Source organism: Saimiri boliviensis, chromosome 15 (assembly GCF_048565385.1).
Source record: "Saimiri boliviensis isolate mSaiBol1 chromosome 15, mSaiBol1.pri, whole genome shotgun sequence".
NCBI lineage: Eukaryota > Metazoa > Chordata > Mammalia > Primates > Cebidae > Saimiri > Saimiri boliviensis.
In genome coordinates this window covers 90,152,169-90,175,073 of record NC_133463.1, presented here as the reverse complement: position 1 = coordinate 90,175,073, position 22,905 = coordinate 90,152,169, and the positions used below count along the sequence as shown (strand labels likewise).

Here is a 22,905-nt window from a genome sequence, read left to right as displayed (position 1 = left end):
TGGGATGCCTCCCACCCCTGGGGAGTTCCGTGAGAACCTATGGGGCAGTGCTTCCCTCCCTGTCACGCTGGGCGGCAGGGCCCCCTAGAGGGACATGGAGTGGGAGCTGACCAGGGCGGCCTCCAGGGTCACTTCTGTAGGGTTGCAGGAAGGGCCTTTACGAGAGCTGCTGCCTCAGGCGCGTGGCTCCGGAGTGCAGCCGTGGGGCCCACTGTGCGGACCTGGCCCTGGAGGCTGCGGGTGTGGTGGGAGAGCACTTCCCGGCCTGGGGGCTGCGGGCGTGGTGGGAGAGTGCTTTCAAACCAGCAGTGTCCTGAGACCTACCAGGATGGTCCCGGGAGAACAGGCTGCAGCAGGCGTGTGGGGTCCAGCTTTGGAGGTATCAGCCTGGTGCTCACTGTGTCTCTGACTCTGGGGTGCCCCGGATGGAAAGGCACATCTTGGTTCCTGAGATGAGAAGATGCTTTTATCAGGTGCATCTGAAGATCAATGAATTTCAGTGAAATGAGTCCAGAAATGTTTTGTCAACAAATAGAAATAATAATGAGAGAAAATTACAATGTGTTCTGTGGGGGACCCAAACCCGGGTTGGGGCTGGGAGCCAGGCGAGGTGGAGCTCATGTCTCGGCCTCTGCACAGCCGGGTGGGGACAAGCAGCCTGGCTTTGCTTTTCATCTCGCATATGCTATGGAATGGCAGATTCTTTTGTTTTGGTTTGGTTTTTTTGAGACAGAGTCTTGCTCTGTCGCCCAGGCCGAAGTGCAGTGGCCTGATCTCGGCTCACTGAAACCTCCGCCTCCCAGGTTCAAGCAGTTTTCCACCTCAGCCTCCCAAGTAGCTCGGACTATAGGCGCCCGCCACAACGCCTGGCTAATTTTTTAACATTTTAGTAGAGACAGGGTTTCACCATCTTGGCCAGGCTGGTCTTGAACTCCTGACCTCATGATTCACTTGCCTCAGTCTCCCAAAGTGCTGGCATTACAGGCCTGAGCCACTGTGCCCGGCCGGAATGGCACTTGTATAAAATGCGGTAGAATGACTGCGAGCGTGGGGGGTGCAGCGGTTTTGAATTGCCGTAAACAATGCTGGAGCCTACCATTTTCTACTTTGTGGCTGACTGGGAATGGCTGTCCAGGGTTTAATCTGTGGCTACCCCTGCAGGCCCTGGCCCAGGGGTTGCATTCTAGTTGGCAGTCACCTTTCAGAACTGGCTGAGACAAAAATCTGGAACACCTAAAGTTCTGAACTCCTTGCTGGCATTTAGCAGAGGATACAGCAGGCAGGGAGGGCTTCCCGGAGGAGGAGTCCTGAGTAGAGCATCTCAGGTCCTGGGTGCCTGCTGTGTGTTGGGGGGCCTGGCGCTGCCAGGAGTGCCCTGAGCTGAGTAATGGTGACTGTCCCTTGCTGTCCATAGAGTGCGCTAGATGTTGGACCGAATATGGAATCCGTCATTTCCCCTGCCCGTCGCCAGAGAGCAAGCTGCAGAACCCCTGCTCGGGGAAGGACAGGGAAGGAGATCTGGGGCCGGCGGGCATACCCGTTGTCCTGAGGGCCAGGAAGCAAGGTACTTCACTCAGATGCTGGGTCTCGGGGGTCCTGGGGAGGCGGCTTTAGAGATGCAGGTGCTGAGGAGGGTGGGGTCAGCAGGTGGGAGCTGCAGGGAGGAGGCTGGGGCTGGGGGCTGGGGACCTGCATCCGCTGTCCCCCATCAGGCCTCCCCCTGAGGAGGGCCGAGGGTGCAGCCGGCCCAGACAGGCCGCAGGATGGAAGCCGCATGGCGGCCAGAGCTGGCCCGCCCTGTAGGCTCAGGACCGAACAGGGGTGCTCCTGCCGGGGGCTCTGGACCTGCCACGTGGCCCCTCACCCCCAAGCCCAACCGTCCTTGTGCAGTGGGCTGGGGAGGGGTGGCAGGGTGCTTGGGGTGTTTGGGGAGGAACAGGTGCAGTGGCCTCTGTGGGTGTCTTGGTGGGCGTGCCTCCTGATGAAGAGGCCCCCTCCGGGTGCTTCTGGGATGCCAGGCCCCGGGGAGATGCCTGCTCTTGAGTGCTCCTCCCATGGGGCTCAGACCTGTACCAGGGAGCCTGTGGTGTTGGGCACTGTCCCTGCCTCCAGGAAGCTGGTCCTGCTAATGACAACGCTCGCATGTGAGCAAAGACACAGAGACCCTGCCACTGTTGCTAGCGTGGCGCTGTTCCCCCGTGGGGTGGAGGGCTGTGGAGGTATGGGATGGCAGGGGGGTGAGGCTGCTGACCAGGCCACCGCATCCCGACCGGCCTCGGCCCAAGTTGGGGAGGGGAAGCCGAGGCTGGCGCTCAGGGGGCTCTCAGTCGTGCTGTGGGCAGGCAGGAGCCTTCTGGCACGCCAGCCGGCAAGGCCGTCCACAGGTGGGGGCCGACCGCAGGAGCAGCACAGCCCAGGGCCGACGGCAGGAGACCCTGGAGAGGGCCCGAGGCTGCAACCTGGCTTGCCTGGCTCCCGCACCCCTATGGTGGCTACAGGGGCAGGCAGGGCTAGGGGTGTGTTGTCTTGGAGACGGGGCACTGTGACCCAGAAGCTACGTGCTTGCCGACGGCACCCAGTGAGGCCGTGTCAGCGTTAGGGGATCTTGAGCCCTGGTGTCTGGACACCCAGCAGGGAAGGGTGGTGGCCAGGACCGCCCCGAAGCAGAAACCAAAGATGAGGTGCCCTAGGGAGCTGCTGCCACAGCCCCCGTGGGCCCAGGGCCTTAAACATCCGCCTTGTGGTGCCTTTTCAGGGCCTGGGGTCGCCCCCGAAGACAGCCGGATGCCAGAGCCCACCTCATCACCTGCCACCGGCCCAAGGAGGGACCTGGCAGCTGGGCCCCGTGGCCGGATGGGGGGGCCCGGCGCTACCCGGGCCAAGAAGAGGAAGCCCAACTTCTGCCCGCAGGAGACCGAGGTGCTGGTGTCCAAGGTGAGCAAGCACCACCAGCTGCTGTTCGGCACGGGGCTGCTGAGGGCCGAGCCCACGCGCAGGTACCGCGTGTGGAGCCGCATCCTGCAGGCCGTGAACGCGCTGGGCTACTGCCGCCGCGACGTGGTGGACCTGAAGCACAAGTGGCGGGACCTGCGCGCCGCGGTGCGGCGCAAGCTGGGCGACCTCCGGAAGGCGGCCCACAGCCCCGGCCCGGGCTCCGGCAAGCCCCAGGCGCTGGCCCTCACGCCCGTGGAGCAGGTGGTGGCCAAGACCTTCTCCTGCCAGGCCCTGGCCTCTGAGGGCTTCAGGCTGGAGCCGCGCAGAGGTGAGTGCCGCTCTGTCCAGCGGGAGGGTGGGGCCCGTGTGGCCCTGCTTCTCCCTGCACGGGGCCTTCCTCTCCCGCTCTCCTCCTCCTCCTCCACCCTCCACTTCCCGCCGCCACCAGTCTCATCTGGAATGTTCTTGGTCATTCGTCCTCTGCCCTGGGCGCTCTTTCCTCGTCCACCCACCTGCCCGTCGTGCGTTCGGTCAGCATGCATTCCGGACGCAGGGAGCAGCAGTCATCGTGTCTCAGTTTGTCCCCCTGCTCGGCGCCGGACTTGGGCTCTTGCTCACCCCTCCTAGAGCAGAGTGGGACGGAGCGGGCAGACAGGAGCGATGGAGCTCCCTGCTCACCGTCACCCAGTCAGACCCTGGACCGTGGCCATAGTGAGAAGGGCATGGGCTGTTGCTGCCTGGGGTAGACGCACGCCGAGAATCTGAGAATCCGGTGCTTCTAGCCGTGCCAACGCTGACCACGGCCACGCGTGCTGCTGTGCCTCCTGCTGAGTCCTGCGCTACTCATGAAAGAAAAAGCTGCTGTGACTTACTAAACTGGTTTTCTGACCTGAGGTTCGGTGCTGTGGTTTGAAACCTGCTGCTCAGTTACTGTTTTCAACACCCAGAAGAGGCCACCCGTGGTGTCAGGGTGGGCAGGTTGAGACCCGGGAGGCAGCGTCTGCTCAGAGCTGCAGCAGGCCTTCTGCAGACCCCGAGGCCGCGGCTCTGGCAGAGACCCTTTTCCTAGGGAGAGCCCTGCTCCGTCGGTGCCTGGTGGCTCAGGAAGGTCCGCAGAGGTCAGTGCGGGCCCAGCGTGTGAGCTCCTGGTGTGGTAAGGCCAGACAGATGCCGGGCAGGTGTGCCGGGCAGGTGTGCCGGGTGCACTGAGGCCTCTGGACTGCTGCATGGGGCTGTGCTGCCAGAGCCGGAAGAGGAGGGCGGCAGCCTGGTTCCCATGCTGGATTCCCGCTGTGGGTCGTGAGGTCTCCATCCTGCTGTGGAAGCTGCCTGGATAGGTGACGCCCTGGGACGGGATGGGTCCCTAGAGCACGGGGCTGCAGCCTCTCGCTCGGCCCCAGGATGAGGTCGCAGGCAGTGGCAGTCCTGGCACCCAGCCAGCTGGCCTTGCTGCCGGAGCATGCTCCAGTTTGACTGTTTGAGCTTCAGGGGGTCTTTGCGCGACAGCACTTCCTCTTGGCACAGTTGGGGGCCGTGGGGCAGCCCCTTTCTGGCCGTCAGTGGGATCGCCAGCCCCAAGGCCCCTTCTTGCTCTGTGTGAGGACAGGTGCTCTGCTCTCTGCCTCAGGCCTCAGCCGCACCCCTGAGGTCAGACCGTATTTGTAGGCGCTGGCAGGGACTGGGTCTGGGGCAGCACAGAGCACAGCGGTCACGGGCTGCGGGGCGCTTGCCTCTTCTTCTAAGTGACGAAGCCCTCCTGCTCTCACAGGGTTTGGGGGTTTCCTGGTGCCATCAGGGCCGGGCACTGAGCGAGCCTGTGGCTGTGCGGAGCACCGGGTAATTAATGGGATGATTAGGAAGCGGCGAAGTGAGAGGCACAGCTGTGGCCCTTCACAGAAGGCCTGGGCCGCAGGATGGCTCCGTGCAGCCTGCTGGACAGCAAGTGACACTGTTGGGGTGACCTCGCTGTGTGGACGAGTAGGAGGTGGCCCAGGGGAGGTGGCGGGGTGGCTTCACATCCTCTTCTACCTCTTGTGTCCCAGCCTGTGTCCAGCGCCTCTGGCCCCAGCCTTCTGTCCCAGATGCGCCCCAGGAGTGCGGTCTGCTTGGAGTTGGAGGGTGGGCTCCGGCCCCCAGGGACACTGTGGTGGCCAGCCTGCTTCCCCACCAGGGCTCTCCCGGGACATGCCCGCAGCCCCGAGCGGCCTCCCCGCCACTGCCTGTGTCTTACTCCTCTCCATGCTCTCAAGGACAAGCCTTCATTTCCTGTGAACAGGAGTCCCTTTGCCCTTGCCTTGGCAGGAGATGTGGGCCTGGATTGTTACTGCGCAGAAGACCGCCTGGCCAAGCCTTGGGGGGCGGGTGCAGGGAGGCTGCGGAGGGGGTGCTTGAGGACACTCTCAGTGTCCTTGTCCTCTGCCAGTCCCCGCTGTGCCACTCGAACCCCGTCCATGTCGGAGTGTGCACCTGAGAGGGTGGAGCCGCGTGCAGACACGTGGGCGGCGCGGGGCCGGGGCAGAGCTGGGGGGGTGTTTTGTGAGTACCTTCTCCGACTCAGGCAGGCTCTGAAGTTTGGCCTTGAGGGACGTTTCTCGAATTGCTTACCTCGTCTTTGAGTTTGAATTAGGGTCCCCAAAGTATATTAAGAACTTAAAAAGCCAGCATGTGCTAACCCTTCTCTGACAGCAGCCCCATGCTGGGTTGCGGCGTCTCCTCTGGGCACGTGGTGTCGTCCGTGGAGGGTGAGGTCCGAGCAGCCTGCAGGCCCTGCCTGTGTGTGAGCTGGGTCATGCAGCCCTGGGGGCTCTGAGGCAAAGGGCTAGAGAGGTCCTTTGAGATCCAGGCACAAACCGGCCCAGCCCTGCCTTTCCCAGCTCTGGGGCCTTTGGTGAATGCCACAACCTGATTTTATTTCTTTATTGAGATAATAGTCAGATGTCAAAGTTTGTTATTTCACCCTTTTAAAGTCTATGACCTGGTGATGTTAGCGCCCAGCCCAGCCTCAGCCCCAGCCCTTAGCTTCACCCCGTAGCCTTACCCCAACCCCACTCCTGGCCTTACCCCACCCAGCCTCATACCCAACCCTACGCTCAACTCCCTGTCCCACCACCAGCCCAGCCCAGCCTCAGTCCCAGCCCCATCCCTACCCCTACCCCCAGCCCCAGCCGAGGCCCAACCCTACCTCTGCCCCTACCCCCAGCCCAGCCCAGCCTCAGTCCCAGCCCCATCCCTACCCCTACCCCCAGCCCCAGCCCAGCCCCAACCCAGCCCCAGCCCTACGTCTGACCCTACCCCCAGCCCCAGCCCAGCCCAGTCCAGCCCAGCCCAGTTAAGCCCAACCCATCCCTGTCTAGTCCAGCCTAGCCCAGCCCAGCCTAGCCCAGCCCAATCTAGCCCAGCCCAGCCCAGCCCAGTCTAGCCCAGCCCAGTCTAGCCCAGCCCAGCCCTAGTCTAGCCCCAGCCCAGTCCCAGGCCCAGCCCCAGTGCAGCCCCAGCTCAGCCCTCATCCCCACCCTTCCCCATGGCTTGCTTTGCCTTCATAGATCAGATGTCTCTGTCTCAGTCACGGAGCCAGGCAGCATATACTCTTCCGCCTTCCTCAGCCCGGTGTGTGCCGTGCGAGTGGGGAGGCGGTGGGCATGCCTTTGGACGTACCACAGTCTGTTTCCGCGCATCAGTGGATGCTTTTGTGTCCTCCAGCTTTTGGCTGTTAGGAGCAAGGGGGCTGTGAGCATTTCTGTAGGATCTCTGTGTGGACAAATGTTTCCATTTTGTCGTTGGGGGATTCTTAACTACAAGTTGAATTGCTGGCCATCGGGCTGGTGTGGCTTTTAAAGAGATGCCCGAGCTGTTTTCTAAGGTAGCTGTGCTGCGTCAAGTCCCCCAGCAGCAGGGGGAGCTGAGCTTGCTGTGCTGCGTCAAGTCCCCCAGCAGCAGGGGAGAACTGAGCTTGCTGTGCTGTGTTAAGTCCCCCAGCAGCAGGGGAGAACTGAGCTTGCTGTGCTGTGTTAAGTCCCCCAGCAGCAGGGGAGAACTGAGCTTGCTGTGCTGTGTTAAGTCCCCCAGTAGCAGGGGAGAACTGAGCTTGCTGTGCTGTGTTAAGTCCCCCAGTAGCAGGGGAGAACTGAGCTTGCTGTGCTGCGTCAAGTCCCCCAGCAGCAGGGGAGAACTGAGCTTGCTGTGCTGTGTTAAGTCCCCCAGCAGCAGGGGAGAACTGAGCTTGTTGTGCTGTGTTAAGTCCCCCAGCAGCAGGGGGAGCTGAGCTTGCTGGGTGCCCTTGCCAGCCCTGGAGGTCGCCATTTTCAGTGTAGCCACTCTGGGTGGTGCTGTGGTTTGGACATTTGTCCCATCCAAACATCCTGTTGAAATTGGATCCAGTGTTGGAGGTGGGGCCTACTGGGAGGTGTGTGTGAGTCATGGGGGCAGGGGCAGATGCCTCATGAATAGGTGAATGCCCTCCCTTATGGGTAAGTGAGTTGTCCTGGCCAGTTCTCATCAGAGCTGGTGGGTGGACGGAGTCCAGCGCCTCCCTGCTGCTTGCTTCCATTCTTGCTGTGACTTCTGCGCACTCAGCTCCCTACACTCTCCACCGGGAGTGGAACTAGCCAGAGGCCCTCACCCAGTGCCCAATCTTGAACTTGTCCAGCTGTCAGAATTGTGAGCCCCATAGATCCTTTTCCTTTGGAACTTTCCCAGCCTCAGGGATTCCTTTAGAGCAACACACAGTGGCTGAGGACAGGTGGTGTGCAGTGCGATGACACTGCTCAGAGATATTTAATCTGTGGTGTGCAGTCGGGTGCTGGTGGTGAGAGTTTTCACCTGCGGTGTGCAGTGGGGTGCTGGCGGTGAGAGTTTTCATGTGCGGTGTGCACTGGGGTGCTGGTGGTGAGTTTTCATCTGCAGTGTGCACCGGGGTGTTGGTGGTGAGAGTTTTCACCTGCGGTGTGCACTGGGGTGCTGGTGGTGAGAGTTTTCACCTGCGGTGTGCACTGGGGTGCTAGTGGTGAGAGTTTTCACCTGCGGTGTGCAGTGGGGTGTTGGTGGTGAGAGTTTTCACCTGCGGTGTGCAGTGGGGTGCTGGCGGTGAGAGTTTTCATCTGCGGTGTGCACTGGGGTGTTGTGGTGAGAGTTTTCACCTGCGGTGTGCACTGGGGTGTTGGTGGTGAGAGTTTTCATCTGCGGTGTGCAGTGGGGTGTTGGTGGTGAGAGTTTTCATCTGCGGTGTGCACTGGGGTGCTGGTGGTGAGAGTTTTCATCTGTGGTGTGCACTGGGGTGCTGGTGGTGAGAGTTTTCATCTGTGGTGTGCACTGGGGTGTTGGTGGTGAGAGTTTTCATCTGTGGTGTGCAGTGGGGTGTTGGTGAGAGTTTTCATCTGTGGTGTGCAGTGGGGTGTTGGTGGTGAGAGTTTTCATCTGTGGTGTGCAGTGGGTTGTTGTGGTGAGAGTTTTCATCTGCGGTGTGCACTGGGGTGTTGGTGGTGAGAGTTTTCATCTGCGATGTGCACTGGGGTGCTGGTGGTGAGAGTTTTCATCTGTGGTGTGCAGTGGGGTGCTGGTGGTGAGAGTTTTCATCTGTGGTGTGCACTGGGGTGTTGGTGGTGAGAGTTTTCACCTGTGGTGTTCAATGGGGTGCTGGTGGTGAGAGTTTTCATCTGTGGTGGGCACTGGGGTGTTGGTGGTGAGAGTTTTCATCTGTGGTGTGCGCTGGGGTGCTGGCGGTGAGAGTTTTCATCTGCGTGTTTCTTGCCATGTGCTTATTGGCTATTTGCATATCTTCTTTTGTGTAGTGTCTATTTGCATTAATTGCTCATTTTATGTTGCGTGTTCTTACTATATTATGAGCTCACTTACTTGGCAGACAAGGACTTTGTCAGGTGTCTGTATTGTGATTATTTTCTCTTACATTGTGGCTTGTCTTCTAATTTTCTTAGCTGTGTTATTTGAACGCCAAAGTTTTACTGTTCAATGGGAAATTTTTCTTTTGTGGTTTTGCTTTTTGTATATCAATGAATAAATCTTTCCCTACTGCAAGATTGCAAAGAATTTTCCTCCTGTTTTATTTTTAGAAGTCCTATACTCTAGCTTATACACATAGGTCCATGATCCATGTTGAGTTAGTATTTATGTTTTGTCAGCTTTGAGTTGATGTTCAATAGATACCCACATGTTGTAGCACCACTGATTGAAAAGACTGTGTTTTCTCCATTGAATTACTTTGGTACTTTTGTCTAAAATCAGTTGACTTTGTGTTCATGTGGAATACTGATTTGTTTCTGTGGATTTGTATGTCTCTGCCCATGCTGATGCCACACTATCCTGCAGTGAGCTGGGAAGATTTCTTCCTCTTCTGTCTTCTGAAATAGTTCGTGTAGAATTGGTATTACTCTTCCTACAGATATGTGGTAGAGTTCACCAGTGATGCTATCTGAGCTTGGAGTTTTGTTGTGGGAAGATTTTCATCTACAGATTCTCTTCCTTTAATGCTGCAGTGCTATCCATGCTGTCTGTTTCTTCTCAGGTGAGCTTTGATTGTTTTCTATTTTTCAAGGAACTCATCCTCTGAGTTGTGAAATTAATTAGCATGAAGCTACTCCTGCACAGGAATGCAATTCTGGGTCCCATGCCTGCCCCTTCAGTGTGCTTTCAACATGTTAAGCACCATGCGTTACTCATTACACGTGATGACACCGGCACATAGGTATGGATTTTGCTTTCACAAACTGTAGTGTTTTAAACAAATGAAAGCATCTCTTTTTTATTTACATGCTGGCATTCTTCAATTCTTCGTGTAGATCCAGGCTTCTTGCTGTTACTTTCAGCCTAACTAGCTGCTTCTAGCATTTGCTGTACTTTACACCTGGTTGGAACTGATGCTTTTCATTTTTGCTTCTCGAAATCTGCCCCTGGTTTTGAAATGTATTTCCAGTGGGTATAGAATTCTAGCTGCAACTTTTTCCTTCCAGCACTTTAAAGACATCCTTCCATTGACTTTCAGCTTCCAGTTTCTGATGAAAGAGTCAAGTCCTTCTCATGTTTCTTCTTCCTCATGAAATGTGCAGTTTTTCCTCTGGGCCGCTTTTAGGGTTTCTTTATCACTGATTTTCTGCAGTTTGCCTATAATGCAATTGGATTTAAAATATATATATATTTATTCTGCTTGCGGATTGGTGAACTTCGTGAATCTCTGAGTTCGTTTCACAAAATATGGACGCTTGTGGTCGTGATTTCGGCGGTTCTGTGAGTCTGTTTTGTTTTTGCTTCCTGCTGCGGCCCCTCTCCCTGTGTGTACCTCTTACTGGCCTGCGACCTTGGGCGGGTTGTGTGACCTTGAGTGGGTTGTGTGACCTTGAGCGGGTCCCCTGCCTGTCTGAGAACAGGGAGAGTGACGCAGGGCGCTGGTATGAGTTCCTGTGCTCCTGCCAGAGCGTGTTCCATGTTAGAAGGAAAACTTCAGCGGAATTAAATTTAAAGGAGTTTAATCAAGGGATGAACGATTTGTGAATCAGGCAGCCTCCCGAGCCAGAGCAGGCTCAGAGACTCCAGCGCAGCCATGGGTAGAAGAAGATTGTGATAGAAACAGTAAAGTGACATACAGACAGTGGAAGTGAGGCCCGGAAACAGCTCGATTCCAGCTCGGTGTTTGCCGGTTCAAACACGGTTCCAACAGTTGGCTGCGTTAGATTAGCCAAAACTTAGTGACTGGCGCAAGCGAAGGCCGTGGTCCGTTCACACTGCCACGTGCTACAGTTGAAGCTGCACGGGGAACCCTTTAGGCTGAACGGAAGATGTGTAAGGAGCACCTTTGGGCTAAACTTGATTTAACCCATTATCACTCTCACCGTTTCACTGATGCAACTGACGTCCTGACTTGACCTTGCTAGGGCTGGGCCATGTGACATCGAGGGGCGGTGGGTGCTGGGTGAAGGGATGGGGAGGCATTCCTCAGGCCTCCCTCCTGGAGGCTGTCTGGAAGTTTCTTCTTTCTCCAGGCCTCGCTGAGTGTGGCTGCTGGACCCGGAGGCCTAGGCCTGGGGCAGGGCAGAGGTGGCCAGATGGAAAGTATGTAGAGGCCGAGACTTGGCCCTGTGAGCCGGGGGGCCCCAGAGCAGCCATGACAGGCCTGTGTACTCCCAGACGGGGTGCCAGGGTCAGCCCTGCGCTGGCCAGGCAGCTCAGTGACCCCGAGCAGACCTGGGCTGGGGCCTCGCCCTGGTGGAACACCACATGTCCAGTCAGGTGTCCATTCATGCTGGGACACCTCAGGCTGCCCAGCCAGGGTTAGTGTTGGGAGGGTCCCCGTGGCACCCTTAGCGTTTTCTAGCCCTCACTCCTGTTTGTAGACCTCAAACCATGTTCTTTTACTCCTAAACTTTAATATGGAAAATTCTAAACACCCAGAGAAAGTCGAAAGCACTGTCCAGACCCGCGCAGCCGGCACCTGCACGCAGGCCTGGAGTCTGGCTGCCCGGACTAGCTGCACCTTCCGTGCCCTCACCTGCCCGCGTTTCAGAGCGAACTGGCCCCCGGCGCTTCCTCCCGACGGCTAGTTGACTGGCCGTGCATTTTTCTTTCAAGGTGACATGTATGTGCAGTGAGCTGCACAGCTCCTAAGTGTGCCTTTCTGGGCGTTGTGACAGAATCTGTAACCCGCAGCTCTGTCCAGGCACAGGGCAGCCCCCCAGGAGCGTCCGTCCTGCCCTGCCCAGCTCCCCAGCCTGCCCAGAGTCCCCGGGCATTGCCTTGCTGGTTCTGGCCCTTCGTCCCTTTGGCGCTGATGTCTCAGCGATGTTTCTGAGATTCCCCGTGTCGCGTGCCTGCAGTTCCCTTGCACACAGGCCCCGTGTGACTGTCCTTTCCCGCGTGTCTCCTGGACAGCAGCCCTCTCTCTGGGTGCGGGCTGGTAGGAATCAATCTGCTGGGAGTGGGAGTGCTCTTCAGGAGCTTCTCTGGGTGTGCGCTCCTCCTCTGTAACCCCGAGGGCTGCTGGCCGGAGGGCGGGCACGGCGAGTGTTTTGATGTGGTTTGGTGCGTGCTCTGCTCCTCTGTGTAAATGTCCAAGATGCCAGCTGCAGGGTGGGCAGACAGCAAGGGTGTGCAGCCTGCAGACCCTTCCCGTGGTGGGCGTGCTGTTTATCCTCACCATGCAGCGGGCGAGCGAACCATCGCCGCAACCTCACGAGGACTTGCTGTCCCCATAATGTTCTGTGAGTTTTTAAAAACAGATAGAATTCAGTCACTGAGAATTCAGCCAGTTAACCGCCTTAAAGCATGCAGTTCAGTGCCAGAATATTCAGCATTCTATAATCACCACCACCTTTTAATGCTAAAACGTTTTCATCAGCCCCAGAAGGAACCCCGTCCCCATCAGCAGTCACACTCATCCTCCCCCCAACCCCTGCTGTGGCACTGTCCTCGGATTGGTCTGTTCCGACACTGTGGAGGGGTGGGACTGTGCAGCCTGTGGCCTCTCCTCGCTGGCTGTCATCTCCGTGTGTGCCGCGCTCGGGGCTTACCTGCACCGCGCAGGAACCAGCGTTCTGTTTCCAGTGCTGAGCTGCCCACGTGGAGCCTGACCTTGTAGTGTCTGTTGTTGCCTCATCAGTGGGGCTGTGCTTTGACTCTTAGTGATTCCACCCTGAGCCTCTGGCACACGCGCCAGCTGCTGGGGTATACGGGAGCTCAGGGTGCGGCGTTTCTGAGGGACCACCCGCTGCCTTCCAGCTTGTGGGTACTGTGAAGGCAGGTGTCCAGCCTTGACCCCAAGGTGGCCGAGCCGTGAAGGCAGGGAATGGGGCTCAGGGCCACTCTGTCGCCTCTCGGCTCCCTACCCCTGGGGACTGCCCAGAGTGGTCAGCAGAGCTGGGCCGGAAGGCTTCACCCTCAGCCTGTGTTTCTCTCCTCCCAGCCACCCAGGCCGATCCACGAGACCTTCAGGAGCTGTTTCAGGAGACGTCGGCCAACGTCTTCCAAATCAACTTCAGTGGTGAGTCTTCATCTGGCCCGGGCCTGCGCCCTCTGCCCAGGTGCCTGGACCACCAGAGACATTGGAGGCCAGGGTGCTGGTGGGCAGCTTCCCCCCTCAGGCCCTCCTGCAGTGCAGTCCTGGGTTTCTCCCGTGGGAAGGAGCCAGGGCTGGGTCAAGCCTGGGTGCCGTTCCAGCTGGCTGCTCCTGCCCGCTGGCCCCTGCCCGCTACCCCCTACCTGCTACCTCCTGCCCGCTGCCCCCTGCCCCCTGCCCGCTGCCCCCTGCCTGCCACCCCCTGTCCCCTGCTGGCTCCTCTCCCGACCCTACTATGCCCCTTCTTGAAGTCTTGTGTGTGCTCTGGATGGAGCCCAGGGGAGGAAGGAGCATCCTAGGGCCCCTCAAACTTGGAGACCAGAGGTCACTGAGGCTGAGAGCAGGGATGAAAGCCACACCCAAGATGGCCAGGGGAGGGGCAAGGGTGGGGTGAGGGGAGCAGGGTGGAGAGAAGCTGTCCCCAGAACCAGGGCAAGCCTGCTAGAGGCAGCTCCTCAGAGCCCCTGAGCTGCACGTGGACCTGAGTATCTGTTTCAGGCCAGCTGGGGAGGGGTCCTGGCTGGCATGGCCTCCTGCTGAGGGCAGTGCGGGTCCTGGCCTCCAGGCCACTCAGGTGGTCCGCCCTGGCTCAGGCACTGGTCCTCGGGCTCTCCTCACCGTGCCTGGGCTGTGGTGGGCCACCCATGGGAGTAGCAGGGGCAAGGAGGCTCCTTCTGACCCTCATGCCTGTCCCTCTTCTCTCGGGCAGTGACCTCTTTGGAGCAGAGCCTTCGGTCCCTAGGGACACCGAGTGACACGCAGGAGCTTCGGGACAGCCTGTGAGTGTGTGGTCCGGCATCTCTGCCCTGGGCGTGGTGCACACTGGGTGCAGGGTGGGAGTGTGGTCCTGTGCACACAGGCTTTGTCCACACAGCTGCCTGGCCACAGCCGCCTGGGCACACGTGTGCACATACACAAATGCACCTGCAGAGAAGCCTGGTCAGGGCTGTGAACCTGGGACTGGGCCCTCGGCCTGCAGGTTCCCTCGACAGGGTACAGGTGTGCCTGCCCCGACGCAGAAGCCAGGTGCACCTGTGCATGCCCCGGACAGACACACACATGCGTGTGCTAAGGTGGGGGGTTCCTGCCTGCTGGCACACGCCCTGCCCTGCCAGCATGCTCCAAATGTGTCTTTGCCACATCTGAAGGCTCCCTGTTGGGGCCTGCACATCTGGGGACATAGGCGGTGACACAGATGTGCCATTTACAGCCATGGGCTAGGTTGGAGTGGGGCATCTGGTCTTGCATCTGCCCTTTCAGGGAGCTGAGCCTTGGTGGGGGTCCCACCGAACTTTCCTTGACGGGTGCCCAGCAGCCTGCCCTGGGTCCGGCTGGTCTGGGATGGGCAGAGGCACCTCAGGTGCTGTCTGCTAAGCCTGAGCCCGGGCTGGGCTGGGGAGGGAAAGGAGCATCTGCCCCAGGTGGGGTCAGTGTGGCACTCGGGTCTGAGGGGACACTGGCAGTCTATACCTTTGACCCCCAGCTGGCCCCCACTGCACTCGCTGGCCCATCCCCCGCCGCCCTGCAGCCAGCAGGAGGGCCACGGCCCCAAGGACCCCAGCCAGCCCCGGGTGCACTGCTTGCTTGGGGTTGTTGTCCTCGGGCTCCTCTGTGCAGAACTGGGGGCCACACCAGTCCGCACCTGAAAGGGCCAGAGCTGAGGAGGCTGGGAGGGTGACGGCTCCCAGCACGGTGGAGGTGGAGGGTGCTCTGTTCAGAACACAGCGCCCTCCCGCAACAGGCTCACGCACCAGCTGCGGAGCACGCTTTGCAGAGGCTCAGGGCAATTCTATTCTTAGCCTTTTTTAAAGGAAACTTACTGTTTCCTGATGTGACAGTGATGTAGGCTCGTGCCAGGGAATTTGGACACACAGAATCCCTGGGGAGCCGTGGTTAGCATGTCAGCGTTCCCTGCCAGCGGTCCCCACACCCACACACATCCACAGGGTCACAGCCTAGCGACGGACTCTGGACCTGCCAGTCACACTGGGCTCTGGGGTTCCTGGGCACAGGAAGCGTGCGTCCTCTCGGAGGGCACCGTCAGTGCACAGAGCCGAGTGACTCGCGTGTGGGTTGCGTCTGGGGCTCTCCTGTCTCTTCAGTGTGCTGAGCAGTTCCCAGTGCAGCTGTTGCACTTAGGTCTTTGTGCCCCTGCATGGCTCCTGGGTTAGGTCACAGGGCCAGGAGGGACGGGCACTTCAGGACCCTGGTCCTCACGTGCATATCCTGGGCTGCCCAGCCTGCTTAGCAGAAGTCCGATACTGCCCGCTCTGGGCGCTCCCGGCGTGGAGTAGGAGACTGCCCTGATCTCAGGATTGGGTGTCCCGGCGCCTCGGCCCTCCCGCTGGCTGACCTCAGCGCTCATGTCCGGAAACCCTTGCCTTAGTGCTTTTCTGACCCTCCCGCGTGGCCAGCTGCAGGCCTAGCCTGCTTATCATGGCTTCCAGAGACTTCTGTGGCCCCTCAGATGCTCCTGTATCATGGGCCATTAACATTTAAAAATAACTCTTGAGACCAACAGAGTTGCCAGTTCTGTATTTCCTCCACATTGATGAAGTCGCCAGTGAAGGACATTTAAGGAATATGCCTTCGTCCATGGCAGCCATCGCTTGATGAGGGAGGAGGCTCTCCAGCCCTGCAGCGCAGGCGGGGCCCAGTCTCAGGAGGGGGTTGGTCCTTTCTCCGAAATCATGTTCCACTTCAGAAAAGCCTCGCCAGGTGGGACCCATGTCCCTGTTGTCACACAAGGCCAGCGTGGCCAAGTTGTTTCTGTCACCTGTGTGCAGACCCTGCCCAGACCTCCCTGTCACAGACCCACAGATTGGAGTGCAGTGGCCGCATTACGATCCTATGGAGGGGCTCAATGGCAGCTTGGCTCACGCCCTGCCGTCTGGGCTCTGTTCCCTTCCATCCTGGGGGCCGTCCCGCTCTGGAGATGGCGTGTGGGCCAGCGCACCCCTGCTGTGTGGCACAGAGGGCCCGCTTCCCTGGGTTTGGGGCTTGTCCCGTGGGCCGCGCTCTCTGATCTGCCGAGGCATGCAGTGATGCCTCCCGCTCACTTCCCGGTTGTGGGGAGGTGTAGGATGGGTGGCCCCGATGGGGGTGCATGGGACGTGGCTGCTGAGGGTCTGCTGGCCCACCGCCCCACATGGGGTGATGGGGGTGAGCTAGGCTGCTGCTCTGCCTGAGAGGTGCTCTCTCCTTCCCGGCCCAGGATTTACATGTCAGAATCAGTAGCAGAAGGGCTCAAGGAGCCTTGGATGGCGATCATCCAGCAGCGAGGGCCTGGGCTTGGCAGCTCTTTCAGGGGCTTAGTCCTTACAGCCCCGCCTCCTGCAGAGACAGCTACAGGGCGGGACAGGACCATGAGCCATGTGCCCAGCTCGTCCCATCCCACATGATGGAAGGCAAGCCCCTGTGGCACACAGGTGGCCAGCAGGGTGTGAAGAGCTGAGCTCTTGGCCTGCCTGATGGAGGGCTCTGTGAGGGTCAGAGAGGGCTCACAGCACCCTCCATAGGTAAGGCCAGACACATTCGCCAGCTGGTACCAAACTGCACCCCTCCGTCCTGCTGTGAGAATGTACCCATTCACCAGCTTGTACAGAAGCACGCCCCTCTGTTCTGCTGTGAGGACGGACCTGTTCACCAGCTGGTACAGAACCACGCCCCTCTGTCCCGCTGTGAGGACAGACCCGTTCACCAGCTGGTACAGAACTGCGCCCCTCTGTCCCGCTGTGAGGACGGACCCGTTCACCAGCTGGTACAGAACTGCGCCCCTCTGTCCTGCTGTGAGGACGGACCCGTTCACCAGCTGGTATAGAACCGCGCCTCTCAGTCCCACTGTGAGGATCGACCCATTCTCCAGCTGGTACAGAACCGTGCCCCTCTGTCCCGCTGTGAGGATGGACCCATTCACCAGCTGGTGGGCCTTTGGGTGGCTTCATTTTGACCACAATGAATAAAGTTGTGGTGAATGTTTGTGTGTAGGTGTTTGCGTGGGCATAGGTTTTCACCCGTCTTGGGTGTAGGTGTTTGCGTGGGCGTAGGTTTTCACCCGTCTTGGGTGTAGGTGTTTGCGTGCGTGTAGGTTTTCACTTGTCTTGGGTGTAGGTGTTTGCGTGGGTGTAGGTTTTCACCCGTCTTGGGTGTAGGTGTTCGCGTAGGTGTAGGTTTTCACCCGTCTTGGGTGTAGGTGTTCGTGTGGGTGTAGGTTTTCACCCATCTTGGGTGTAGGTGTTCGTGTGGGTGTAGGTTTTCACCCGTCTTGGGTGTAGGTGTTCGCGTGGGCGTAGGTTTTCACTTGTCTTGGGTGTAGGTGTTCGCGTGCGCGTAGGTTTTCACCCGTCTTGGGTGTAGGTGTTTGTGTGGGCGTAGGTTTTCACTTGTCTTGGGTGTAGGTGTTTGGGCGTAGGTTTTCACTTGTCTTGGGTGTAGGTGTTTGTGTGGGCGTAGGTTTTCACCCGTCTTGGGTGTAGGTGTTTGTGTGGGCGTAGGTTTTCACTTGTCTTGGGTGTAGGTGTTTGTGTGGGCATAGGTTTTCACCCGTCTTGGGTGTAGGTGTTTGCATGTGCATAGGTTTTCACCCGTCTTGGGTGTAGGTGTTTGTGTGGGCGTAGGTTTTCACTTGTCTTGGGTGTAGGTGTTCGTGTGGGCGTAGGTTTTCACCCGTCTTGGGTGTAGCTGTTTGCATGTGCGTAGGTTTTCACCCGTCTTGGGTGTAGGTGTTTGTGTGGGCGTAGGTTTTCACTTGTCTTGGGTGTAGGTGTTCGTGTGGGCGTAGGTTTTCACCCGTCTTGGGTGTAGGTGTTTGCATGTGCGTAGGTTTTCACCCGTCTTGGGTGTAGGTGTTTGCGTGGGCGTAGATTTTCACTTGTCTTGGGTGTAGGTGTTCGCGTGGGCATAGGTTTTCACTTGTCTTGGGTGTAGGTGTTTGCGTGCGCATAGGTTTTCACCCGTCTTGGGTGTAGGTGTTTGTGTGGGTGTAGATTTTCACCCGTCTTGGGTGTAGGTGTTTGCATGGGCGTAGGTTTTCCCCCGTCTTAGGTGTAGGTGTTTGCGTGGGTGTAGGTTTTCCCCCGTCTTGGGTGTAGGTGTTTGCGTGGGTGTAGGTTTTTACCCGTCTTGGGTGTAGGTGTTTGCGTGTGCGTAGGTTTTCACTTGTCTTGGGTGTAGGTGTTTGGATGTGCGTAGGTTTTTACCCGTCTTGGGTGTAGGTGTTTGCGTGGGTGTAGGTTTTCCCCCGTCTTGGGTGTAGGTGTTTGCGTGCGCGTAGGTTTTCACTTGTCTTGGGTGTAGGTGTTTGCGTGCGCGTAGGTTTTCACCCGTCTTGGGTGTAGGTGTTTGCGTGGGCGTAGGTTTTCACCCGTCTTGGGTGTAGGTGTTTGCGTGCGCGTAGGTTTTCACTTGTCTTGGGTGTAGGTGTTTGCGTGCGTGTAGGTTTTCCCCCATCTTGGGTGTAGGTGTTTGCGTGCACGTAGGTTTTCACTTGTCTTGGGTGTAGGTGTTTGTGTGGGCGTAGGTTTTCACCCATCTTGGGTGTAGGTGTTTGCGTGGGCATAGGTTTTCACTTGTCTTGGGTGTAGGTGTTTGTGTGGGCGTAGGTTTTCCCCCATCTTGGGTGTAGGTGTTTGCGTGCATGTAGGTTTTCACTTGTCTTGTGTGTAGGTGTTTGCATGTGCGTAGGTTTTTACCCGTCTTGGGTGTAGGTGTTTGCGTGGGTGTAGGTTTTCCCCCGTCTTGGGTGTAGGTGTTTGCGTGTGTGTAGGTTTTCACTTGTCTTGGGTGTAGGTGTTTGCATGTGCGTAGGTTTTTACCCGTCTTGGGTGTAGGTGTTTGTGTGGGTGTAGGTTTTTACTCGTCTTAGGTGTAGGTGTTTGCGTGGGCATAGGTTTTCACCCATCTTGGGTGTAGGTGTTTGCGTGGGCGTAGGTTTTCACCCGTCTTGGGTGTAGGTGTTTGCGTGCGCGTAGGTTTTCACTTGTCTTGGGTGTAGGTGTTTGTGTGGGCGTAGGTTTTCACTTGTCTTGGGTGTAGGTGTTTGTGTGGGTATAGGTTTTCCCCCATCTTGGGTGTAGGTGTTTGCGTGCGCGTAGGTTTTCACTTGTCTTGGGTGTAGGTGTTTGCGTGGGCGTAGGTTTTCCCCCATCTTGGGTGTAGGTGTTTGCGTGGGCGTAGGTTTTCACTTGTCTTGGGTGTAGGTGTTTGTGTGGGCGTAGGTTTTCACCCATCTTGGGTGTAGGTGTTTGTTTGGGCGTAGGTTTTCACCCGTCTTGGGTGTAGGTGTTTGCGTGGGCATACGTTTTCACCTGTCTTGGGTGTAGGTGTTTGTGTGGGCATACGTTTTCACCCGTCTTGGGTGTAGGTGTTTGTGTGGGCGTAGGTTTTCACCCGTCTTGGGGGTATCCCCAGGAGTGGACTTGCTGGGTTATATGATGGCTCTTTAACCCTTTGAGGAACTGCCAGACTTTTCCAAAGTGGCTGCCCCATTTGACGCCTCCGCCAGTAGTGTTGGAAGGTTCCAGCTTCCCTGCCTCACTGCCAGCACTTGTTGTTATCTGTCTTTTGGATGCTGGCCATCCTGGTGGGTGCAAAGTGGGGTCTTGTGGTAATATGATTGGCATTTTCCTAGTACTTGATGGCGTCAAGCATCTTTTCATGTGCCTGTTGGCTGTTTGTCTATCTTCTTGGAAGAAATGTCTATTCAGATCCTTTTCCCATGTCCTAATCAGGTATTTTTCTTTTTACCGTTGAATTGATTCCTTCTAGAAGTTTCTGCGCAGTTGTGCTCTCCTGGGCCCTTGCCTTCACTGGTGCTGGTTCCTCATCCATTTGGCTCCAGCCTCTTTTCCTCTTTGAACTCCTCCCCTTCCCTTGGTGGTATTGCATGTCCCACAGCTTGGAATCCCTCCTCAGTAGGGACTCAGAACCCCAGGTGTCCCTCCAGCCCTGCTGCCTTCTCGCTCACTGACTTAGGGTCCTTCTGGACTGACCTGGGGTCTCCCTGGCCAAGAAAGAGATTGGGCTGCCCTAGCCCCACTTCTGCCCACTCCAGCTCACCAGCTCCGGCCTGCAGGTGTTTTTGTGACTGAGGGCCTGCGTACTTGTCTGTAAAACATAGGTGGTCATGAGAGTCAGTGACCAGGTGTGGTATATGTAGGACATGAGGTGCCTCTAAATGACATCTTAAATAATGACAGGCAAACAGGGGAGCCTCCGTGCTCAGGTCGGTTCAGGGACAGCAGACTCAGGCGTGAGGGGAAGTGGGCCTCAGATGACACCCCTGCTAGGCAGGCATCACAGCTGCCTCAGTCACCTGACCGCTGGCAGCGATGGCACCACCTGGCTGGCAGCTGTGCAGGCCTTGCACAGGAGTGCTAAGAGAGGGGTGCTTGGGTCGGGTTCCCCAGTCCCCGTAGTCACCTACCTCACCTTTCAGCAAAACCATGCAGAGCTGGCTTTGTGGGGATACGTGGGCTAGTAAAGTAGTCACGGGGACATGTGGGCTTTGTAAAGTGGTCGTGGGGATGCGTGGACTTTGTGAAGTGGCCGTGGGGATGCGTGGACTTTGTAAAGTGGCCGTGGGGATGCGTGGGCTTTGTAAAGTGGCCGTGGGGATGCGTGGGCTTTGTAAAGTGGCCGTGGGGATGCGTGGGCTTTATAAAGTGGCCGTGGGGATGCGTGGGCTTTGTAAAGTGGCCGTGGGGATGCGTGGGCTTTGTAAAGTGGCCGTGGGGATGCGTGGGCTTTGTAAAGTGGCCGTGGGGATGCGTGGGCTTTGTAAAGTGGCCGTGGGGATGCGTGGGCTTTGTAAAGTGGCCGTGGGGATGCGTGGGCTTTGTAAAGTGGCCGTGGGGATGCGTGGGCTTTGTAAAGTGGCCGTGGGGATGCGTGGGCTTTGTAAAGTGGCCGTGGGGATGCGTGGGCTTTGTAAAGTGGCCGTGGGGATGCGTGGGCTTTGTAAAGTGGCCGTGGGGATGGGTGGGCTTTGTAAAGTGTTCGTGGGGATACGTGGGCTTTGTAAAATGCCTTGCTGGTCCTCAGTTGCTCTGTTGCCCTGGCTGAGGCACCCCGGCCTTCCGGGCAGTGTCTAGCCTCAGAGTGGAGTCATCATTTCCCGGGGGAGCCTTCTCCAGTGGGACCCACGCTTGGCCTTGCTGCCCCACTGCCCCCCGACAGGGCCTCCCTGTGCCAGCAGGGGTCTGAAAGTGCCTCTTTAGGATGTCTCATACTTTGGCTAGAGGCAGCATTCCAGAGAGTCCCCGATGGCTCACTGTCCACCATGGAGACCAAGGCCACCAACTGTCCCACCCCTCTCCCGCCCCATGCCACTGCGTTCAGCCAACTGCCCCAGTGCTGCCCAAGCAGACCTCCTCTCACACTCTTCTGTAATTCAGTATACACTTCAGAGTCAGCTTGTCAATTATTAATTCTTTTAAAAAAGCCTGCTGTAATTTTTAGGGAGTACCTTGAATCTGTAGGTAAATTAAAGGAGAACTGCATTCATAACAGTATCATCGTCCAACCCACGGATGTGTTCAGGCCGGCCTTTCTCGGATCTGTGCTCTTTTCCTCTTGGTGGCTGCAACTCCACGTAAATACAGGTGACTTCCATGTACGTCCTTGAATCCTGTGACCTGCATAGATGCCCTCACTGATTAGTTCCGGGGGCTTCTTCGTAGATTTCTCCGGATTTTCTATATGGATGCACATGTGTCTGTGACTGAAGATACTTTTTCTTCTTCATTTTCAATCTTTATGCTTCTTAGTTCTTTCCCCCTTATTCCAAGGCAAACCTCCACAAAGAGGAGTAAAAGTGGCTAAAGCACACACGCTTGCCCCTTGCCCGTCCTACAGGGAGGCGTTCCGTCTTTCGCCGTGAGTATACTAGGTGTTAGTTTGGTTTTTTTTTTATTTAACAGGTGCTCTGTATTGGGTTGAGGAAGTCCCCTTCTTTTTTCTAGTTTCCTTAGTTTTAGTCTAAAATGATTGTTGAATTTTGTCATATGCTTTTTCTGCATAATTCCTTAACATGTTTTTTTCCTTTTTAAATTTGCTCTGTTGATATGAGGATCACACTCATTGATATTTGAATGTTGAACGAAGCTTAGATCCCCTAGGTAAGCTCCTGGTCATGGTGTTGTATACCTTTCACATATTGTTGAATTCATTTTTCTAAAATTGTTCCGAAGATTTCTGCTGCTGGGTGAGTGATACGTAGGCTCTTTCCTTTAGATTTTCTACTTGGGTTTTGTCATCAGGGTAACATGGGCCTCATACAGTGTGTGTCTCTTCTCTGTTTTCTAGGGGATTACACGATACTGATACTGAAGCCTGCTGTGGCTGTGTATTTGCAGCAGTGTTTTTAAGTGCAAATTGAATTCCTGCCATACATACAGAGCTATTTAGGTTTTCTATTTCTTTTTGAGTCAGTTTTGATATAATTCATGACTTAAGGAATTTTTCTGTTTAATCTTATGGGCCTGATGTGATCTGTATTTCTCTATGTTCTTTTAATGTTGGATCTGTAGTCAGGTTCACTGTTTCATTTTTACCTTGGTAATTTGCATATGTGGTTTTTTTCCCTCCTGACCTGTCTTGGGAGAGCTGTGTAATTCTGTAAATGCTTTTTGATTCTATTGGTTCTATTGGTTATTGATCTGTTTGCTACTTTATGAAGTATCGAACTTACCTTTATTATCTCTGTTCTACTTTCTTTGTGTTTAATTTGCTGGCTTCTTTAGGTGAACTTTCTGGACGTTGATTTTATTCTTTTTTTCTAGTATCAGAATTTAAAGCGACAGTTCCCTCGTAAGTGCTGTTTTAGCTGCGTCCCTTGGCTTTGTGTGTGTTTTAAAGTGCGTTGTCTACTTGTTTGAGGTGGGAGGTACTGTGGGTACCGTGGCTGTGAGTGGGGG

The 22,905-nt window shown here is 56.7% G+C and overlaps 1 protein-coding gene across 7 annotated transcripts in view; it reads left to right on the top strand.

The window, feature by feature from the left end:
• The window catches only part of TSNARE1 (t-SNARE domain containing 1), a 124,087-nt gene that overhangs the window by 55,980 nt on the left and 45,202 nt on the right, over window positions 1-22,905 (top strand). For all 7 annotated transcript variants that reach the window (XR_012514195.1, XM_039464660.2, XM_074387226.1 and 4 more), the window contains 4 exons: window positions 1,415-1,564; window positions 2,756-3,262; window positions 12,839-12,916; window positions 13,701-13,770. Coding sequence is in view for 6 of the 7 variants with exons in the window: in XM_039464660.2 (XP_039320594.2) it covers window positions 1,415-1,564; window positions 2,756-3,262; window positions 12,839-12,916; window positions 13,701-13,770 (805 nt within the window). In the remaining variant the exon portion in view is untranslated. The remainder of the gene's footprint in view (window positions 1-1,414; window positions 1,565-2,755; window positions 3,263-12,838; window positions 12,917-13,700; window positions 13,771-22,905) is intronic.